The sequence below is a fragment of the Lepidochelys kempii genome, chromosome 24, assembly GCF_965140285.1.
Source record: "Lepidochelys kempii isolate rLepKem1 chromosome 24, rLepKem1.hap1, whole genome shotgun sequence".
Classification (NCBI taxonomy): Eukaryota; Metazoa; Chordata; order Testudines; family Cheloniidae; genus Lepidochelys; species Lepidochelys kempii.
In genome coordinates, this window is record NC_136403.1 from 1,461,124 (window position 1) to 1,476,262 (window position 15,139).

The 15,139-nt window shown below is 65.9% G+C and overlaps 3 protein-coding genes across 3 annotated transcripts in view; 1 reads left to right on the top strand and 2 right to left on the bottom strand.

Annotated features, from left to right (window-relative positions):
• Positions 1–15,139, bottom strand: part of UBAP2L (ubiquitin associated protein 2 like) — a 403,300-nt gene that overhangs the window by 178,532 nt on the left and 209,629 nt on the right. The gene's annotated exons all lie outside the window — the stretch shown is intronic.
• JTB (jumping translocation breakpoint) lies at positions 1,341–7,413 on the top strand. Its single transcript, XM_078850458.1, has 5 exons — positions 1,341–1,505; positions 2,076–2,116; positions 3,555–3,640; positions 3,914–3,993; positions 4,378–7,413. The coding sequence occupies exons 1-5, from the start codon at positions 1,456–1,458 to the stop codon at positions 4,532–4,534; spliced, it is 414 nt and encodes a 137-aa protein (XP_078706584.1). The 5' UTR covers positions 1,341–1,455; the 3' UTR covers positions 4,535–7,413.
• Positions 4,720–10,967, bottom strand: LOC140902472 (cocaine- and amphetamine-regulated transcript protein). The gene is made up of 3 exons (XM_073322581.2): positions 10,759–10,967; positions 10,034–10,117; positions 4,720–8,323 (listed from the first exon to the last, which is right to left on the bottom strand). The coding sequence occupies exons 1-3, from the start codon at positions 10,882–10,884 to the stop codon at positions 8,216–8,218; spliced, it is 318 nt and encodes a 105-aa protein (XP_073178682.1). The 5' UTR covers positions 10,885–10,967; the 3' UTR covers positions 4,720–8,215.

Consider the following 15,139-nt stretch of genomic DNA (forward strand, 5'->3'; position numbering starts at 1 on the left):
CCCACCAAGACAGCTGCCATCCCCAGAGCCAGGCTGGGCGAGCTCAGACCTTTTATTGGACCAGCGTCTGCTGGGGGCCGAGAAAAGCCTTTGAGCTGCACAGCCTGGTGTTTGCCACGTGCCCCCTGCCGTGGGGCCGGCTGCCTGCAGTGCCCTCTGCACAGCAGCCCCTGGGCTCTGGCCTCGCTCCCGGCCCCCTAAGCCAGGAGCCCCCCCCAGGAGCCCTGCCCGCCTTCTCGGCAGGCCCACAGGAGCGGCTGTCACCCCAACCCCAGCGCAGGCTTGCTTGGGCCAAGGAGACGCCGAGGGCTGAGCCGGAGGTGGGAAGGGCCCTGGCCCGGAGCCGCCTGCAGGGACCAGGGCAGGACGAGGACCTGGGTCCCGAGGCGAGTGCTCCGCCAGGGGGGCTAGACAGAGCAGCCTGGGCCGGGCCCCTTGCCCCCGGGCCCCCGGAGCCACGTCGCCCCCCCCCGGGCCCCCGGAGCAGCGTCTCCCCCCCCGGGCCCCCGGAGCCACGTCGCCCCCCCCCGGGCCCCCGGAGCAGCGTCTCCCCCCCCGGAGCCACGTCGCCCCCCCCCGGGCCCCCGGAGCAGCGTCTCCCCCCCCGGGCCCCCCGGAGCCACGTCGCCCCCCCCCGGGCCCCCCGGAGCAGCGTCTCCCCCCCCGGGCCCCCCGGAGCCACGTCGCCCCCCCCCCGGGCCCCCGGAGCAGCGTCTCCCCCCCCCGGGGACCCCGGAGCAGCGTCTTCCCCCCCCCCCCGGGACCCCGGAGCCACGTCGCCCCCCCCCGGGCCCCCGGAGCAGCGTCTCCCCCCCCGGGCCCCCGGAGCCACGTCGCCCCCCCCCGGAGCAGCCCCCGGAGCAGCGTCGCCCCCCCCCCCGGGGACCCCGGAGCCACGTCGCCCCCCCCGGGCCCCCGGAGCAGCGTCTCCCCCCCCCCCCGGGGACCCCGGAGCAGCGTCCCCCGCCCCGGAGCCACGTCGCCCCGCCCCCGGAGCAGCCCCCGGAGCAGCGTCGCCCCCCGGCCATGGGGCTGCGAAGGGGCGGGAGGCAGCCCGATCCGGCCTTGGCCCCTGCGGGGAAGGAAGGGGGACCCCGGGGGCAGCGCCCGGCCTGGGGGCCGCAGCCGGCCCCGACCCTGCCCGTGGGGCTGAGACCCAGAGCTGAGACCCCGGGCCCCGCCCCCAGCCAGGCCCCGCCCCGGGCCCCGCCTCCGGCCCCGCCCCCAGCCAGGCCCCGCCCCTTGCCCCAGGAGCTGAGGCCCCGCCCCCGCGGGCCGCTCCGTCACGGGCTGGGATCCCCCTGCGCCCTTCCCGTCATGCCCCGCGCCGCCGCCACTTTGGCCCCGCCTCCCGCGGGCAGCTCCCGCCGCTCCCAGAGGGCCCCGCGCAGGCCAAGATGGGGGCGGGGCGAGGCGGCTGAGAGCGAGGCCGGGAACCCCCCCCCCCCCCCCGCCATGGGGCCGCGCGTCCTGCTCGCGCTCGGCGCCCTGGTCTGGGGCCTCAGGTGAGCGGGGCCCCCCCGCCCCCCTCCCCCGCCAGGGCCCCCCGCCCCCCCTAACCTGCCAGGGCCCCCCCCGCCGGCCCCCTCACCTCCCCTCCCCTCCCCCCCGTCTGGGGCCCTCCCCAGGGCCCGGCCCCCCCCGGCCGGCCCCCCCCCCGGCCTGCCCCCCCTGCCTGGGGACCCTCCGCCGCCCCCCTGCCCAGCCCCACAGGGAGCCCCCTGCCGCCCTCCCCTGGGCCCGGCCCCCCCCGCCCTGCCCAGCCCCACAGGGAGCCCCCTGCCGCCCTCCCCTGGGCCCGGCCCCCCCCGCCCCACAGGGAGCCCCCTGCCGCCCTCCCCTGGGCCCGCCCCCCCCCCCCCAGCCTGGGCCACCTGGCGCCCCGGGTGCAGGGCGGGGGTTGCAGGTTCAGCCTGGCAAGCGGCTGGAGCTGCGGCGAAGCCCCTGTGGCTCTGGCAGCCTGTGAGCGGCCCTGGGCCCCCTGGCTGGGCAGGGCCCTGGGGCGGAGCCGCCCCCTTGCTCAGTCCAGGAGCCCCCCGGTTTACTAGGCCAGCCCCTTTCTGATTTCCTTGCAGGCTGGCAGAGGCGACGGTGTCCAGCGAGGCCAAGCGCTCAGGTGGGTGCTGGGGGGTGGAGCCGCCACGGCGTGGCTAGCGGCCCATGGTTGTGGGGCCCGGTTCGTGGAGAGCTGGCGCGTCTGGCCTGCAGGGCTCCTGCTGTCTGCGGGGTCAGGGCAGGAGCACGAAAGCCCCTGCCTGCACTGGGCACTTGAGCCCCCCGGGCTGAGCTGCAGGCTGTGGTGCCATAATGCAAATCCTCAGCTGCCTCCGGTGGGATTTATCCTCCCTGTGGGTCTGAGCATCCCAGCAGCGAGTCCCATTTCAGCGAGGATACACATGCTCCAGACCCGGCTAATTCTCCTGTGTGCCACGGAGATGGTCCTCCAGCAAGGAATGGGGGTGGGTGACTCGTGCTGTGCAGCGAGCTGGGGGCAGCGCCTGGAGCTCCTGGCTCCCCACCCTAAGTATTGGTGTGACGCAGGCTCCTTTGGTGACATCGCAGGGAGGGGGGAGGCTGTTGGCCAGAAAGTGTCAAAGACCCTGTGTCACGGAGTCCCTGGGCGATGCTCTGGAACTGCTCCCCATGAAGCCAGTCAGGACTCTGGGGAAGTCTCCTTTCTGTGAGCAGCCTGTCTTCAGGACACACAGCTCACACAGCTTCCACCTTCCTGGGTCTGACCTCGGAGCATTCAGCCTCCTCTGCCCCTCCGTGCGCTTCCCCCCAGTGAGTCCACTCAGGTGGGGCTCCTGGGGAAGCCAGAGGGTCCTGCACCCCAACTTCGCAGTCAGACGGGACTCTCAGCCAGCCAGTAAAACAGAGGGTTTATTAGACGACAGGGACATGGTCTAACACAGAGCTTGCAGGTGCAGAGAACGGGACCCCTCAGCTGGGTCCATTTTGGGGGGCAGTGAGCCAGACGACCACGTCTGCACTTCACTCCATGTCCCAGCCAGCCCCAAACTGAAACTCCCTCCAGCCCCTCCTCCTCTGGGCTTTGTTCCTTTCCCCGGGCCAGGTGGTCACCTGATTCCTTTGTTCTCCAACCCTTTAGCTCTCACCTCGCAGGGGGGAAGGGCCCAGGCCATCAGTTGCCAGGAAACAGGGTGTCGGCCATTCTCTGTGTCCAGACTCCTGCACACACCTGCCCTCTAGGGCTCTGCAATGATCATACACCCTTACCCCACCACCTAGATACTTAAGAACTGCCTAGGGGAAACTGAGGCACCCCCACACTATTCAGAGGAAACATTAAGAACAGTCCCACTTCGTCACACCCTGTTCTTGAGGGGGGGCGCCCTGGTGCGTGCTCAGCTGGGGAAGAGTCAGTGTCACTCTCGAGCTTGTTAGGCTCAGTGGAAACCTGACTAGTGATGACAGTAAAATCTTTCTTCTGCCTGGGAGTCTGCTGCCCTTCCATCTGCAGCCTGGCTGCTCGGATTGCAGGCCCTGGGCGGCTGGACTGGGCTCTGAACCTTTCTCCCCTCTTTTCTCAGTGAGCCCGCTGGTTGCCACGCCGTGCTGGCAAGTGGAAGACTTTGTCGTTGTTCAGGATTGTGCCCTGTGCACAACCTTCCAAGCAGTAAGTGTGGAGATGAACTGCCCTGCAGCCAGATAGTGGGGACCGGGGGGGCTCGCTGACAAGTGCTGGTGGTTACACCCTGCTCTGGTCCCTGGCTTGGGGAGCGCTGAGTGGGATGCACCCTGCCTGGGTCAGGCTGAAGGTTCAGAGTGGGGGGGGGAGGGGGGACACTAGGTATCATGCCCCGCAGAGTAGAGACCCCTCGGGACCAGTGGGGGGAATGACACATCCCGCCCCACAGAGTGTGTGAACATGGGTTTCGTTTGATTGCAGAAGACGATGCCCGAGTGCAGCATGACTGGCTTCATCGAGCAAATTAGCTGCGCTGTGTCCAAGAAGGAGGAGTACAAGAGGTGAGCCAAGCCCCGGGACCCTGCGGTTCGTCTCGGGTGCAGCATGGGGCAGCCAGGGCTTGCTGGGACAGAGCCTAGGAAGGCATCTTGGGCTCCTGGGTGTGGCTGCTTCATGCTGTATCCAGGGCACCTGAGCTCAGGGGGGGCAGCCAGGGCAGTGTTGCTGGAGGGTCCCAAGACTGCACCTAGCATGGCTATAATGGGGTCTGCTGCAGCCAGCCTCCCCTGTAATACAGTGGGGCAGCTCCCAGCATCCACTGCCCAAGCCGCTTGGACTGCCCAGGGCAGCGTGTGCTGGGACCTGCTGCGGTTGCTGCCCGGCCGCGCAGCACTCCTGCCCTTGGCTCGGATCCCAGTCCTGTCAACTCTCTCCTCTCTCTACAGCTGCCGCTCAGTGGTGACAGAAGCGCGCAGCTTCTGGAAGTTTGAGGGGGCCACAATCTGTGTCGCTGTGGCCTTCGCCCTGTTGGTCATGTACCGCCAGAGGGTGCTGGACAGGAAGGCCCTGGAGAAAGTTCGCAAGCAGATCGAGTCCATTTAGTGTCTGTTGACTCCCAGCAGCCCTGGTGCTGTCCACCTCCTCTGTGCCCTGTGTGGGGAACTGGGGCATGGATGCTAATCCCCTTTCCTGCTCCAGGGAGCTGTAGGAGAAGGGGACTGGCATCAGAGACCGAGATCATCTGTGTCCTGGCAGAGAGCACTGCAGTTCAGCCAACTCAGAGCCACACCAAATGCCGCTCTGCTTGCTCCCTGGAGACTCGGCAGCCGGCTGGGTCTCCAGGCACTGGGGATTCCCCTCTGTCCATCTCACCTGCCATGCAGAGGACCAGAGTCCCATCCCTTCTTGGCTCCTTCTTTCCTGCCATCAGAGCACACGAGGAATCCCTTTGTGGCTGGCAGCGCCTGGTGGGATGTGGGGTGTGTGCCCAGCGAGGGCTGCCACCTTGCATCCCTTGGAATTAACACAGCACCCAGCCCTTCTCCTTATGCAGGTTCTGAGACAATAAACCCTGAGCCTGGATGTAGGAGCAGCCTCTGAGCCTGCCAGTGCCGGCTGTCCACCCCGGTGCAGGGTGGGAGGGAGGGCTGTTAGTTAATACAGGCCCCAGACTGGGGCGGCCAGCAGGGCGCGGGGGACTTGCTGTCCCGTTACTGCTGGAGTGAAGCATGACCCTGCCTGGCTGAGGGGCAGAGCAGCCCTCAAGCAAAGGAGGGGTGCCCTTGGCAGCAGCTCCTCCATTCCCTCAGGGGGATGCGGAGCCCCGGGCAGCTGGCTTGTCTGCTCAGGGAGTCCTGCCAGCCCTCTCCCTGCCCTGTGTGCATCCCTCCCATGACCCCAGAGCAGCAGGCCAGGTGCTGGCACCCACTTCCCTGCTGCTCTGTGCTGATGCCAGGGCTGGTCTCCTGGGCCTCGAAGCTTGTCAAGCTCAGTGCATACAGGCTGATCAGACCAGCCCCATGGCTCTGCTTTTAACGAGTGCCAGGATCGGGGGAGAAGTGGGCACGGTTTCCTCCAGCTGGGTAACGCAGCCGCCTGCAGGGAATGGGGGAGCTGCTCCCCCCAGCTGGCTGTGGGGATCCCTGTGATAGGAAATTGCTGGGCTGGCCCCTGCCCTGGGAGCCATGTTGGGCTGATGCTATTACCCCTGCCAGCACAGCGCCCCCTGCAGGCATAGAAGGAGCTGGGCCAGGCCTCTTGGCACCATTGCGCCCTTTCCCCCTAGGAACACCCAGGTTAGCAGCTTCCTTCATGCCCCCATCACCCCAGTTCTATGGCAGCAAGTCACGGTCAAGCCAGTGTCTCTCCCAGCTGAGGGCCCGGAGCTAACAGGCAGGGCAAAGATTTGCCCCGGGGGCCTGGCTATGCCTCATGAACGTAGGGCTTTGATCCATGACCAGCTCCAGGGGTAAGTCCCAGCACTGACCTCCCACTCCGCCGGCCCATCTCCTGGGAACCAAGGGTCTTGTCACACTGCGCCCTGCTGCTCTAGTGCGGGCCCCGATTGGCAGCTGAGCCAGAGCCTGGGCAGGGGCTGGATGGGGAGGGGATGGAGGCGATGTCTCTGGTACTGGGCGTTAGCTCAGATTGATGCCAGAAGACCAGTGGTCCATGTTCCTGTCCCATCCTGCTGGATGCCCCCTGCGGACAATGATCTGAGCGTGCCAGGGAGCCCACAGCACAGCTGTCACTAATTACCCCCTTCAAAGGCCAGGGAACCATGCCCCCTGCAGGTGGGTTCCCTCCAGCGCAGGCTGGGGCCAGCTCCTCCTAAATGCCCTAGATTAGAGTAGCATTTATTAAAGTGCTGAGTGTCGACTGCTTGCAGCTGCACCTCAGTCCTTGTGAAGGGCGAGGGGGGTGAAAGCTCCCAGCCGTGTTCTCTGGGCTGCCTGGGCTAACAGCAGGGTGTGGGCAGCCCTGCATGGGGACCGACGAGACGAATGAGTGGATGTTTAGCAGCTTCCCAGCAGCCTGCTTGTCCCTGCCCCAGCCTGGGCTGAGGTCTGGAGAGCCATTTAAACATCCCCTCCCATGAGCTGGCCCGTCTCCGGCATTACCGGCCGGGAAGCGTCCTGGTGCATGGAAGGTGCAGGGGGCCAAACCCTCCCTGGGGCGCCCCAAACATCGGCAGGGAGGGGAGCGTGTGGGTGCTGATGAGCAGGCAGCTGCAGTGCTAATTGGGAGTTGGGAGGCAGGCTTGTCTCCTGGGGCTGCCCGTGAGCTGAGGGATGTTCCGTGTCACTGCTCCGGGTGGGCCTGGCCTCCCACGCGCCCACTCCTGGTGGAGAGCAGCCCAGTGCACTGCTGCACAGCATTCTCCAATCTCCCCCCAGCAGAGCACCCCACAACTGGGGCTGGGCCAGGACCCCCTGACGGAGCAACAGCAGGAGCCCCCCCGGTGCAGTTAGTGTTGCTCACTGGGTGACTGGCCCAGGGAGGTGCCCGGCTAGCCCTGCAAGGCTCCTGCTGCTCCCCATGAGGGGAGAGTTACAGCTCACGGCTCCCTCCTGTTCCGGTCCCTGCAGTGCTGCCCCGGGGCTGAGCCCTGTTCAGTTGCTCTGTCGGTCTGAGGTGACTGACCCTTGGTGCCAGGCTGGTTCCTCTCCCCAGCAACGCCAGGCTCCAGAGCTGGTGCCCTGGGACCCACTGCTGCCATGGGATCTCTGGGGCAGACCCGCACCCAGGCCTGGCAGTTCCCAAAAGCAGGCAGCAGGCTGGCTCGAATCCTCCCTTCCGCTTTCCCTCAAATCTAGTCACGCTGAGGTCCAGCTCGCTGGGGAGGTGTCGCCTGCCTGCTAGAAAGAAGCTGCAGGTGGCCACCCTTGGCTTAGCTCGAACAGTCAGGGTTTATTTTCTTCAAAAGGCTTTTACAAAACTGAATGGAACCAGGAATGTCATTAAAAAAACTTTCAATGCAATGGTTTGGTTTGGCTGTAAGGTCGAGGCCTCTGGCTAAGGGGGCAAGCGGTGGGGGAGCCAGGCGGGCAGCGGGGTGTGCTAGGGGGCTGCAGGCAGCAACTGAAAGAAGACAAAACCCGTGGCCCTCGTTTCATCATCTCATGGGTGACGTGCAAGCGGCCGAGCAGTGCCCCTGGGAAGTGGGGGGCTGGAGGAGCAGGAGGCACTGGGGCTTCAGCCCTGCCAAGTGCTTTAGGGACCGGGGCAAGTAGTAGCCCCCTGGAGCAGTTGGATAAGGGTGCACACGGGCCTAGGTCTTGGCAGGGTTGGGGCCCTGGGCATAGAGCTGGTTCAGCTGCGCTGAGTGCAGGCTGCTCACAGCTGGATTTAGGAGTCTGATCACAGGAGCCCATGTTCCGAAGTGTCCCCCTCTTGGTGCTGGAGGGGATTTGGAGGCTGGGCCATGGTGGCCGGGAGGGGGGTGGCTCTGCAGGCCGGAGTGCAGCAGGGCCGAGTGATGCCGGAGGGGGCTGTGGCCACGTCTCCGTAGTCCAAAGGGCAGCTGCAGTCTGCTCTGCTGCCAAGGTGGGGGTGTGCCCGGCACCTGGGGCTGCCCTGGAGACCGCAGCCCTGCGGCAGCCTCCTGGGGCAGACGCTGGCCATGCCACGGTCTCTCACCACCCCCTTCCTCCGGGCTCTGCTGAGCAGCGTGGCCACGGCCGGCCGGCTGGCCCCCCGCCCAGGTGGAGCGGAGGCATGTGCAGCGTGACACACGGCGGCGTGGGAAGGTGATCTGCGGCTGGGGTCCCTCACGGGCAGCGGCTACAAGCACTTGAGGAGGAAGGAGTTGCAGGTGGCTCCGCGGGGGCAGTCGCACAGCCTGCCGATGCGGGCCCCCTTCTTCACCGCGCACGCCTGGCCCATGGAGCACTGTGGGGACAAGGGAGGCACAGCTGAAGGGCGGGGCTGTGCCAGCGGGCAGCACTTGGAAACAAGGCTCCGCCTGGCAGGTGCCTTTCGACCCTGTGGTTACAGCCGGGCCCCTGAAACCCCTCTGGGCAGCAGGGTCTCGGGGGGTCAGTATGATCCCCCCTGAGGGGCAGGAGCTGTATGCAGGCCTGCAGCTCGCTGGGGGAGCAAAGGCTGGGCACTGGCTGCCCAAGTGGGGGCTGGGCCCGATCCCAGCGTTGGCACCTCTGGTTAATTGCCAGAAGCAACAGGCTCTGGGTCCCGCTGCTGCCCCAGCCAGATCTGTGCCCATACCGCATCAGCCCCCTCAGTGCGGCCGGGGGTAAGGCTGCGGCGCTGGTGGCATAAGGCTGAGGTGCCGGGGGCTGCCCTGGGAGCTGGGCCCTCTGTGTTAAGAGGAATCCCACCTCCCTGGAGCAGAGAGGGGCACCCTTGCTGCTGAGCCCAGCCCAGCCCATCCCCAGAGGCCTCGCCCAGCACCGGGCATGGCTGGGTCACTGAAGCCAGGGGAGGAGAGCAGGGGCGTCAGCTGTTTGAGGGCAGCATGAGCTCAGAGCCAAGCCCTTCCAGCTGCACCAAGAACAGCAGCTCCCGGGCGAGCGTCAGCCCACGCTGCTGGGAGAGGCAGCCCCCTCGCGGAAGGAGGCACCTCAGGCTGGCGGGCACAGTGGGTGCTGCAGGTTCTGGCCACGGGCCTCGCGTTGCCATGCGAAGGTGCAGAGAAGGGCAAGGAAAATGAGCAGAGAGTGGAACAGCTTCCACAGGAGGAGAGAGTATAAAGCCTGGGGCTGTTCAGGTTGGAAAAGAGCCGACTCGGGGGCGAGGACAGAGGGCTGTGACTCAGGGCTGGTGTAGGGGGAAAGTGGCACGGGAAGTGTCGTTTACCCCTTCACGTAACACGGACCCAGCGTCACCCAGCGAGATGACTCGGCAGCAGCCTTAGAACAAACCTAAGGAGGCTTCTTCTCCACCCAACAGCGCCTGGGGCACTCGTCACCAGGGGTGTTGTGAAGCCCCAAAGTATCACTGGGATCAAAGGAGAATTCATGGGGGCAAGTCCATCAATGGCTGTTTGCCAAGACGGCCAGGGACGCAGCCCCATGCTCTGGGCGTCCCTAAACCTCCGACTGCCAGAAGCTGGGACTGGACGATGGGACGGATCACTCGAGAATCGCCTGTTCTGGTCCTTCCCTGTGAAGCACCTGGCACCGACCCGCCAGCGACAGGACACTGGGCCCGGTGTGCCCCAGTATGCCCGTGGAAATCAAGGGGGGCAGCAGCTTTGGAATGAGGGGGAAGGCAAAGACGTGACCTTTCCCCATTACTCTAATGGCTCCAAAATGCTCCTGTCTGGCTCAGCTGGGGCAGGGGGAGGGCCCCCACCGCACCCACCCTGTGCCTAGACTGCTAAAACAAACCCTTGGCCTGGAGTGCGGCTGGTCACTGACCGGTCCCCAGGGAGCACAGCAGGGCCGCACAGGGGCCCACCAGCCAGGGAGCTGCCCCGGGCCTGCACCTGGAAGAGGAACGAGCAGCAAGCTCCGCTGGGCAGGCAGAGAAATGGAAACGCAGAACTGCTGGGCACTGGGCTTGCCCAGCTGGGGCGTTCGTTACCCACATGGATCCTTTAGCCATGGAATCAGAACGGGCCGGGGCAGCCCCGGATGGTACCTTGGGGACTTGGTTATATTTCTTCTCCCAGGTGGAAATCCTCTTGCTCTGCAGTTTCTCCAGCACGTCCTGCAGCTCCTCCAGCTGGGTGCCGCGAGGGACAAGGAGAAGGAGGAAGGTGAGTGCAAAGCCCTGCCCCCAGGGCCGGCTGGGGGGAGCTGGCCTGCTGGAAATTGCTGCTTTGCTAAAGGAGCGGGTGTGACAGCTAGTTACCCTGCCCCCTCCCTCTGCCTGATCTGGGCATTGCCGGGAGCTCTGATTCAGGGCTCCCAGCTTCACCCTTTCGTGAAACTGACACAGCCATTTGGGGGGCAGAGAACTGACTGCCCAGTCCCTCTCCCCTCTGTTCTCTTTTGCAGCAGCCGGTCCCACCCAGCTTTTCACATGGGAGCACAGGGACTGGCTGCCAAGCTCGGCCGCCCGGCTGTGACATTGGCCAGCACCAGCTGCTTCAGAGGAAAAAGCAAGAACCCCGTAGTGATGGGGTGACGCTGCCCCCCATTGGGTCTCCTCCTGGCCTCTAAGAGTCTTGTCCTCCCGGGTGTGCATCGGGGCTGCCCTGCCCTTCTCCAGACTCTCTCAGCCTTTGGGGCCGTGAGAGAGCCCAGGGTGGCACCAGGAGGCGCGTGTCTGCAAAGACACAGGCAGCCAGGTTTGGGTGAATGCCCTGGTCCGTGGGAGACACTGGGGGCCATGCCCGCGCCAGGCCGGAGACAGGAACTCACCAGTTGTTTCTCTTGCGGCTGGTACGAGTGTTTCAGGGGAAAGTCCTGGGGTAGCCGGGCGTTCACATCTGCCTGCTGGTGGGCCAGGAGAGCCAGGCAGAGCAGGAGCATGGTGGGTCGCTGCATGGCGGGGAATCAGTGGGGAGCTGTGCTCGGCGCTGGGGCAGGACGGGTACCTGCTGCCAATGTGCCTCTCCACGCAGAGTGAGACTGGCCTGGCAAGCAGCGGGCCCAGCCCACGCACTGGGAGGGGGCTGCAGCTTGATAGGCTGAGGGCACACGGCAGGGACTGGTCCTGAGACCATTGAGGGGGCGGGGGTTGCTGCCAAACAGGCTGCAGCTGAGTTAGGATGAATGGAGGAGTCCGGGGGGGGGGGGGCGCGGCTGGAGCCAGGCGGCCGAGAGGCCGTTAATATTGATGAGAGTTACAGTGTGTTTGACGAAGAAGAGGGGGATTAAATGTAACGAATCCCGTGTCTGCCAGCTCCCGAGGGCTCCCCCCAGCAACCAGCAGCAACATCTCTCTGTCAGTGTCTGTCTGTCCCCCCCACGCCCGTCTATCCAGCTAATCTCGGTGTCTGGGTATCTATCCCCTCAGTGCTCATCCGTCTGTCGGCAGAGCGCTCTGGCTGGGCCCATGTGCGTTCATCTAGCTAATCCCAGCATCTGGCTGGCGTCCCCGGGGTTCTGGCTCTCGGCTCGGCCCTGTCTACCTCTCCATCCTGGTGACAGCTTGAGCTCGGGCCAAATCCCTTCGGCCGGGGCCGGGAGCTCGGCGATTGCTCAGCACCTGAGCAGAGAGGAGGTGTCTGGCTGCCGGGGCTCTCCCTGGACCCGCGCTTTGTCCGTTTGCTGTGGGGCTTGGAGCCAGCATGGGAACAAAGGACCCTTCCCTGCTTGGTTCGGCCCCAGGACAGATAAAATCCCGCCCCAGCTGTGCTTGACTTTGCCAGGTGGGCGTCTGCTGGGCAGCTTTACCCTGGCCCGTGTCAGAATTGGCCTGTGGGCACAGGGCCTGGGCCCCGTTTGCAGCTGTCCAGTGGAACCAGGTGACAAGTTCTTGCTGCAGACTGGGGGGTCCCCGAATGCACCCCGTCACAAGGTTACACGCTAACCCTTGTGCCTCTGGCAGCTGCTGCCCTCCCATGCCATGAGCAGGGCTGCTGGCATCTGGGTACCTTGGAGCCTCCAGCCCCTGCTAGGCTCTGGGCAGATGCTGACTGTGCTGGGTGCTCCAGAGCTTTAGGCTTTTCCCGCTAAGCCACCGGGGGAGGCTCTTCCCTGAGCCAGGAGCTCGGCAGCTTCCCGCCCACTGCCTAAGGAGCTGGGCTGGGGGTCAGGGCACCTGCCCTGCTGGGGATGGACCAGTCCCTGCCCCTCTGCCCTGCTCTGGCTGTGAGCACTTGGGGGCAGGGCCTGGCCTCGCCTGGCACAATGGCCCCAAGCTCAGTCATGCCCCTCGCTCGGGTAATGTAAGCGTGAGAGCATGAGTCCAGTGCTGGGCGGCACCCGAGCTGGGCCCAGGTTGGCACGAGCATCACAGCACCTAGCCAGGACGCCCGGGGTGAATCAGATCCCAACGCCGCAGTTACACCAGGGGGGGATTTAGCCCAGTGATTTTTCCACCAGCCCAGCCAAACCCCACCCCCCTTGTTAAAAAGATCCCTCCCTAACAATTCCCCTCCCTGCTTCCCATCCCCCGGCGCCTGGCGTTCCTTCACCTCACACCCTAGTCCTGCACCCCCAGGCAGCCCGATCCTTGGCCCCTTGGCCACAAACCTGGCACTTCGAGCACCAAGACTGGGCCTGGTCCAGTCCTGTGCCTAGGAGAGCTGAGTCCTCTCCCCAGGCGGGGCCCCTGGGAGCCCCCACCGAGCACCCCCCCTCCCTGCCAGCCCTGGCACCAGGTCTCAGGCCGGTCTCTGCTCCAGAGCACGTGGGGCTGGACCCCCCCCCCAATCCTGCCCTCACTCACACAGCGGGTGTGGCCTGGCTTCTGGGATGCTGGCGCTGGAGAATCAGGTCTCAGGGGGCCCCAGCTCAGCTCCCCGCATGGCTCTGAGCAGCCAGTGGGATCCCGTGGCAGGCGGATTCCCACTGGGGGTGGGGGCTTTTAATGCTCTCTGGAGGTTAGCCCGGCTCCTGCCTGGCACCCGCTGCCTCGCCCATCCCCGTGAGCTCACACTGGATTTGTGCCCAGTGCTGTGGGGAGGTAGGGGCCTGCCAGCTCCCCCCACATGCAGCAGGTGGATCTGAGGTGTCATGGAGGGTTGGGAGGCCCTGGGCAGCGCCCGGCATAATGGGTGGCGCGGGGAGGAGAAACCCTGGTCCAGCCCTGCCCCGCCAACCTCGCCTGGCATCGCTGCGCAAATTCTCCCCAGGTGCTAACAGGTGCCTTGCTGCCCACAAGCTGCTAGAACGAGTCACTCTCCAAATTGACCCCCCAAGTACGAGGCGCTGGCCCAAGGGAACCCCCGCTCCCCACACTGGCCCAGCGCCAGCCCCCTCCATGAATCCAAATCAGCAGAGCCCTGAGCCCTGTCCCCCACTTCGCGCGCCATGTGGCAGGTTATGTAAGTGATGGACAAGCAGCGCTAATCCCCCCCGTAATCCTGCCAGTCTGCACTGGGATTAACCACAGCCGGGGGGGCAGCTTCCTGCGGCTCCTCGGCTGCCTGGGCAGGGCTGGCCAGGGGCAGGGGGTGACCCGGCAGCGCCCCGGGGTGGCTGAGGGGGGAGTGGCACCAATGGAGGCTGGAAGCGGGGATTGGGGGCTCACAGCCGGGGATGAGGAGAAAAGGGGCTTGGTGGCCCCCAAGGGAGGAGGGGAGAGGTGGATGAGTCTGTGCGGAAGCCTCAACTAAAAGCCATTAATATTAATCTGCCTCCCGCTGCCGGGGAGGGGCTCCAGAGCTGGGCTAGCAGGGGGCTGTGGGTCGAGATTGAGGGGCACCATCAGAGTGGGGGCTGGGCTAGCAGGGGGCTAGACCCCCCCCATGGGGCTAGAACTTGGGGGCTCAGCTGGAGCAGACCAATCACAATGGCGCCTGGGAAGATCCAGTGCCACCCCCTTCACCCTCAGCCCCGGCTTCGCAGTTCAGGGGCTTTCGCAGAGTGACCACATGGGGCCACGGCGCTGGGCAGAATTCACCGGGGGTCGGGGGGATTTCTTTGGTCTCTGCAAGAGACGTGAGTCTGTCACCATTACACCCACCATTACACCAAGCAGCCAGGTACCTCCCTGGGCCCCTGGGCATCTGGGTACCCCCGGGCCCCTGCATAGGCGGGGATCCTCCAGGGCAACAGTTCTCAAACTTCATTGCACCACGACCCCCCTTCTGATAACAAAAATTACTACATGACCCCAGGAGGGGGGCCGAAGTCTAGGCCCAGGGCTGCCCCAGCTGCCTGCAGGGAGAAGCCTTTTGGTGAGGGGTAACGGGCCCTGGCTGGGCAGGGGTGTTGGGCTGCCCTGACCAGCGATGTGAGTTCGCCTCATCCTGGGGCCGGGGGTGGGGGTGTGTGCAGTCTATGTGTGAATGCATGATTGTGCATCGGGGGGGCTGCACCGCTGGGCCCCGGGGAGGGGCGCCCTCTGATTTGCTGCCCTGCGCTGTGATAAATGGCTGAAGCAGCACCCCCACTTCCTGGGGGGTGTCAGCCCCGGCCAGGCACCTGGCACAGGCCCAGTTCCAAGTCCCCCCTCCACCCCCCCACCCGAGCAGTGTCTGGGAAGAGCCTGCGAGGCCGCCCCATTGGCGCAGGGCTGAGGTTCGGGGCTCCCTGAGCAGCATCTCGCCCACGTGGACGGAAATCTCCTTCCCTGAGTGACGCAAACGCCCGGGGGCTCAGAGCAGGCGAGCGTGGGGGGGGGCTGTCGGAGGGGAGCACGGGGGGGCCCCGGCTGCAGCTTCTAACAGCTCAGCTGGGTGGAAATGAGCCTGGTGCTGTGGCCTGGCCTCTCCCTGTGTGTCGGCCACTGCCAGCGGGGCAGGTGGGTGCCAAGGGCCCCAGATCCCAAGGCCCCACGGTGGGGCACGAGGCCGGCAGCAGGGCTCAGGGCAGGGACAATGAGCCCCCGGCAGCCTTGGCCCAGTAAGCCCCTGAGATGTCTTTTGCCAGGGGCTGAGTGGCCTGATGGGCTCCGTGCACGCGGCTCCCAGAGCCCCTGACCCCGGCTGCTCCGTGGCCACGAGTCCCCGCTGGACACCCAGTGCAGGCAGGCCCGGGGCTGGGGCGCTCGGGAGGCAGCTGGAGGAGGCGGGCGGAGGCTGGCACTGTTCGCTCATGGGAATCTCCGTGTAGAGCCAACCTCCCGCCCTGCTCCGCCCATCAGCAGAGCCCTGGGAGGGCCGGAGCCCGGTCGCTCACAGGTGGGGCC

What these genes read in the sequence shown, in the direction of transcription:
- JTB (XM_078850458.1), top strand. Translation starts at nt 1,456, where the DNA reads ATGGGGCCGCGCGTCCTGCTCGCGCTCGGCGCCCTGGTCTGGGGCCTC. An exon ending in GCCCTGGTCTGGGGCCTCAG is followed by an intron (nt 1,506 to 2,075) that starts GTGAGCGGGGCC and finishes ATTTCCTTGCAG; the next exon opens with GCTGGCAGAGGCGACGGTGT. An exon ending in TGTGCACAACCTTCCAAGCA is followed by an intron (nt 3,641 to 3,913) that starts GTAAGTGTGGAG and finishes GTTTGATTGCAG; the next exon opens with AAGACGATGCCCGAGTGCAG.
- LOC140902472 (XM_073322581.2), bottom strand. Translation starts at nt 10,884, where the DNA reads ATGCAGCGACCCACCATGCTCCTGCTCTGCCTGGCTCTCCTGGCCCAC. An exon ending in AGCCGCAAGAGAAACAACTG is followed by an intron (nt 10,118 to 10,758) that starts GTGAGTTCCTGT and finishes CGCGGCACCCAG; the next exon opens with CTGGAGGAGCTGCAGGACGT. An exon ending in AATATAACCAAGTCCCCAAG is followed by an intron (nt 8,324 to 10,033) that starts GTACCATCCGGG and finishes TTGTCCCCACAG; the next exon opens with TGCTCCATGGGCCAGGCGTG.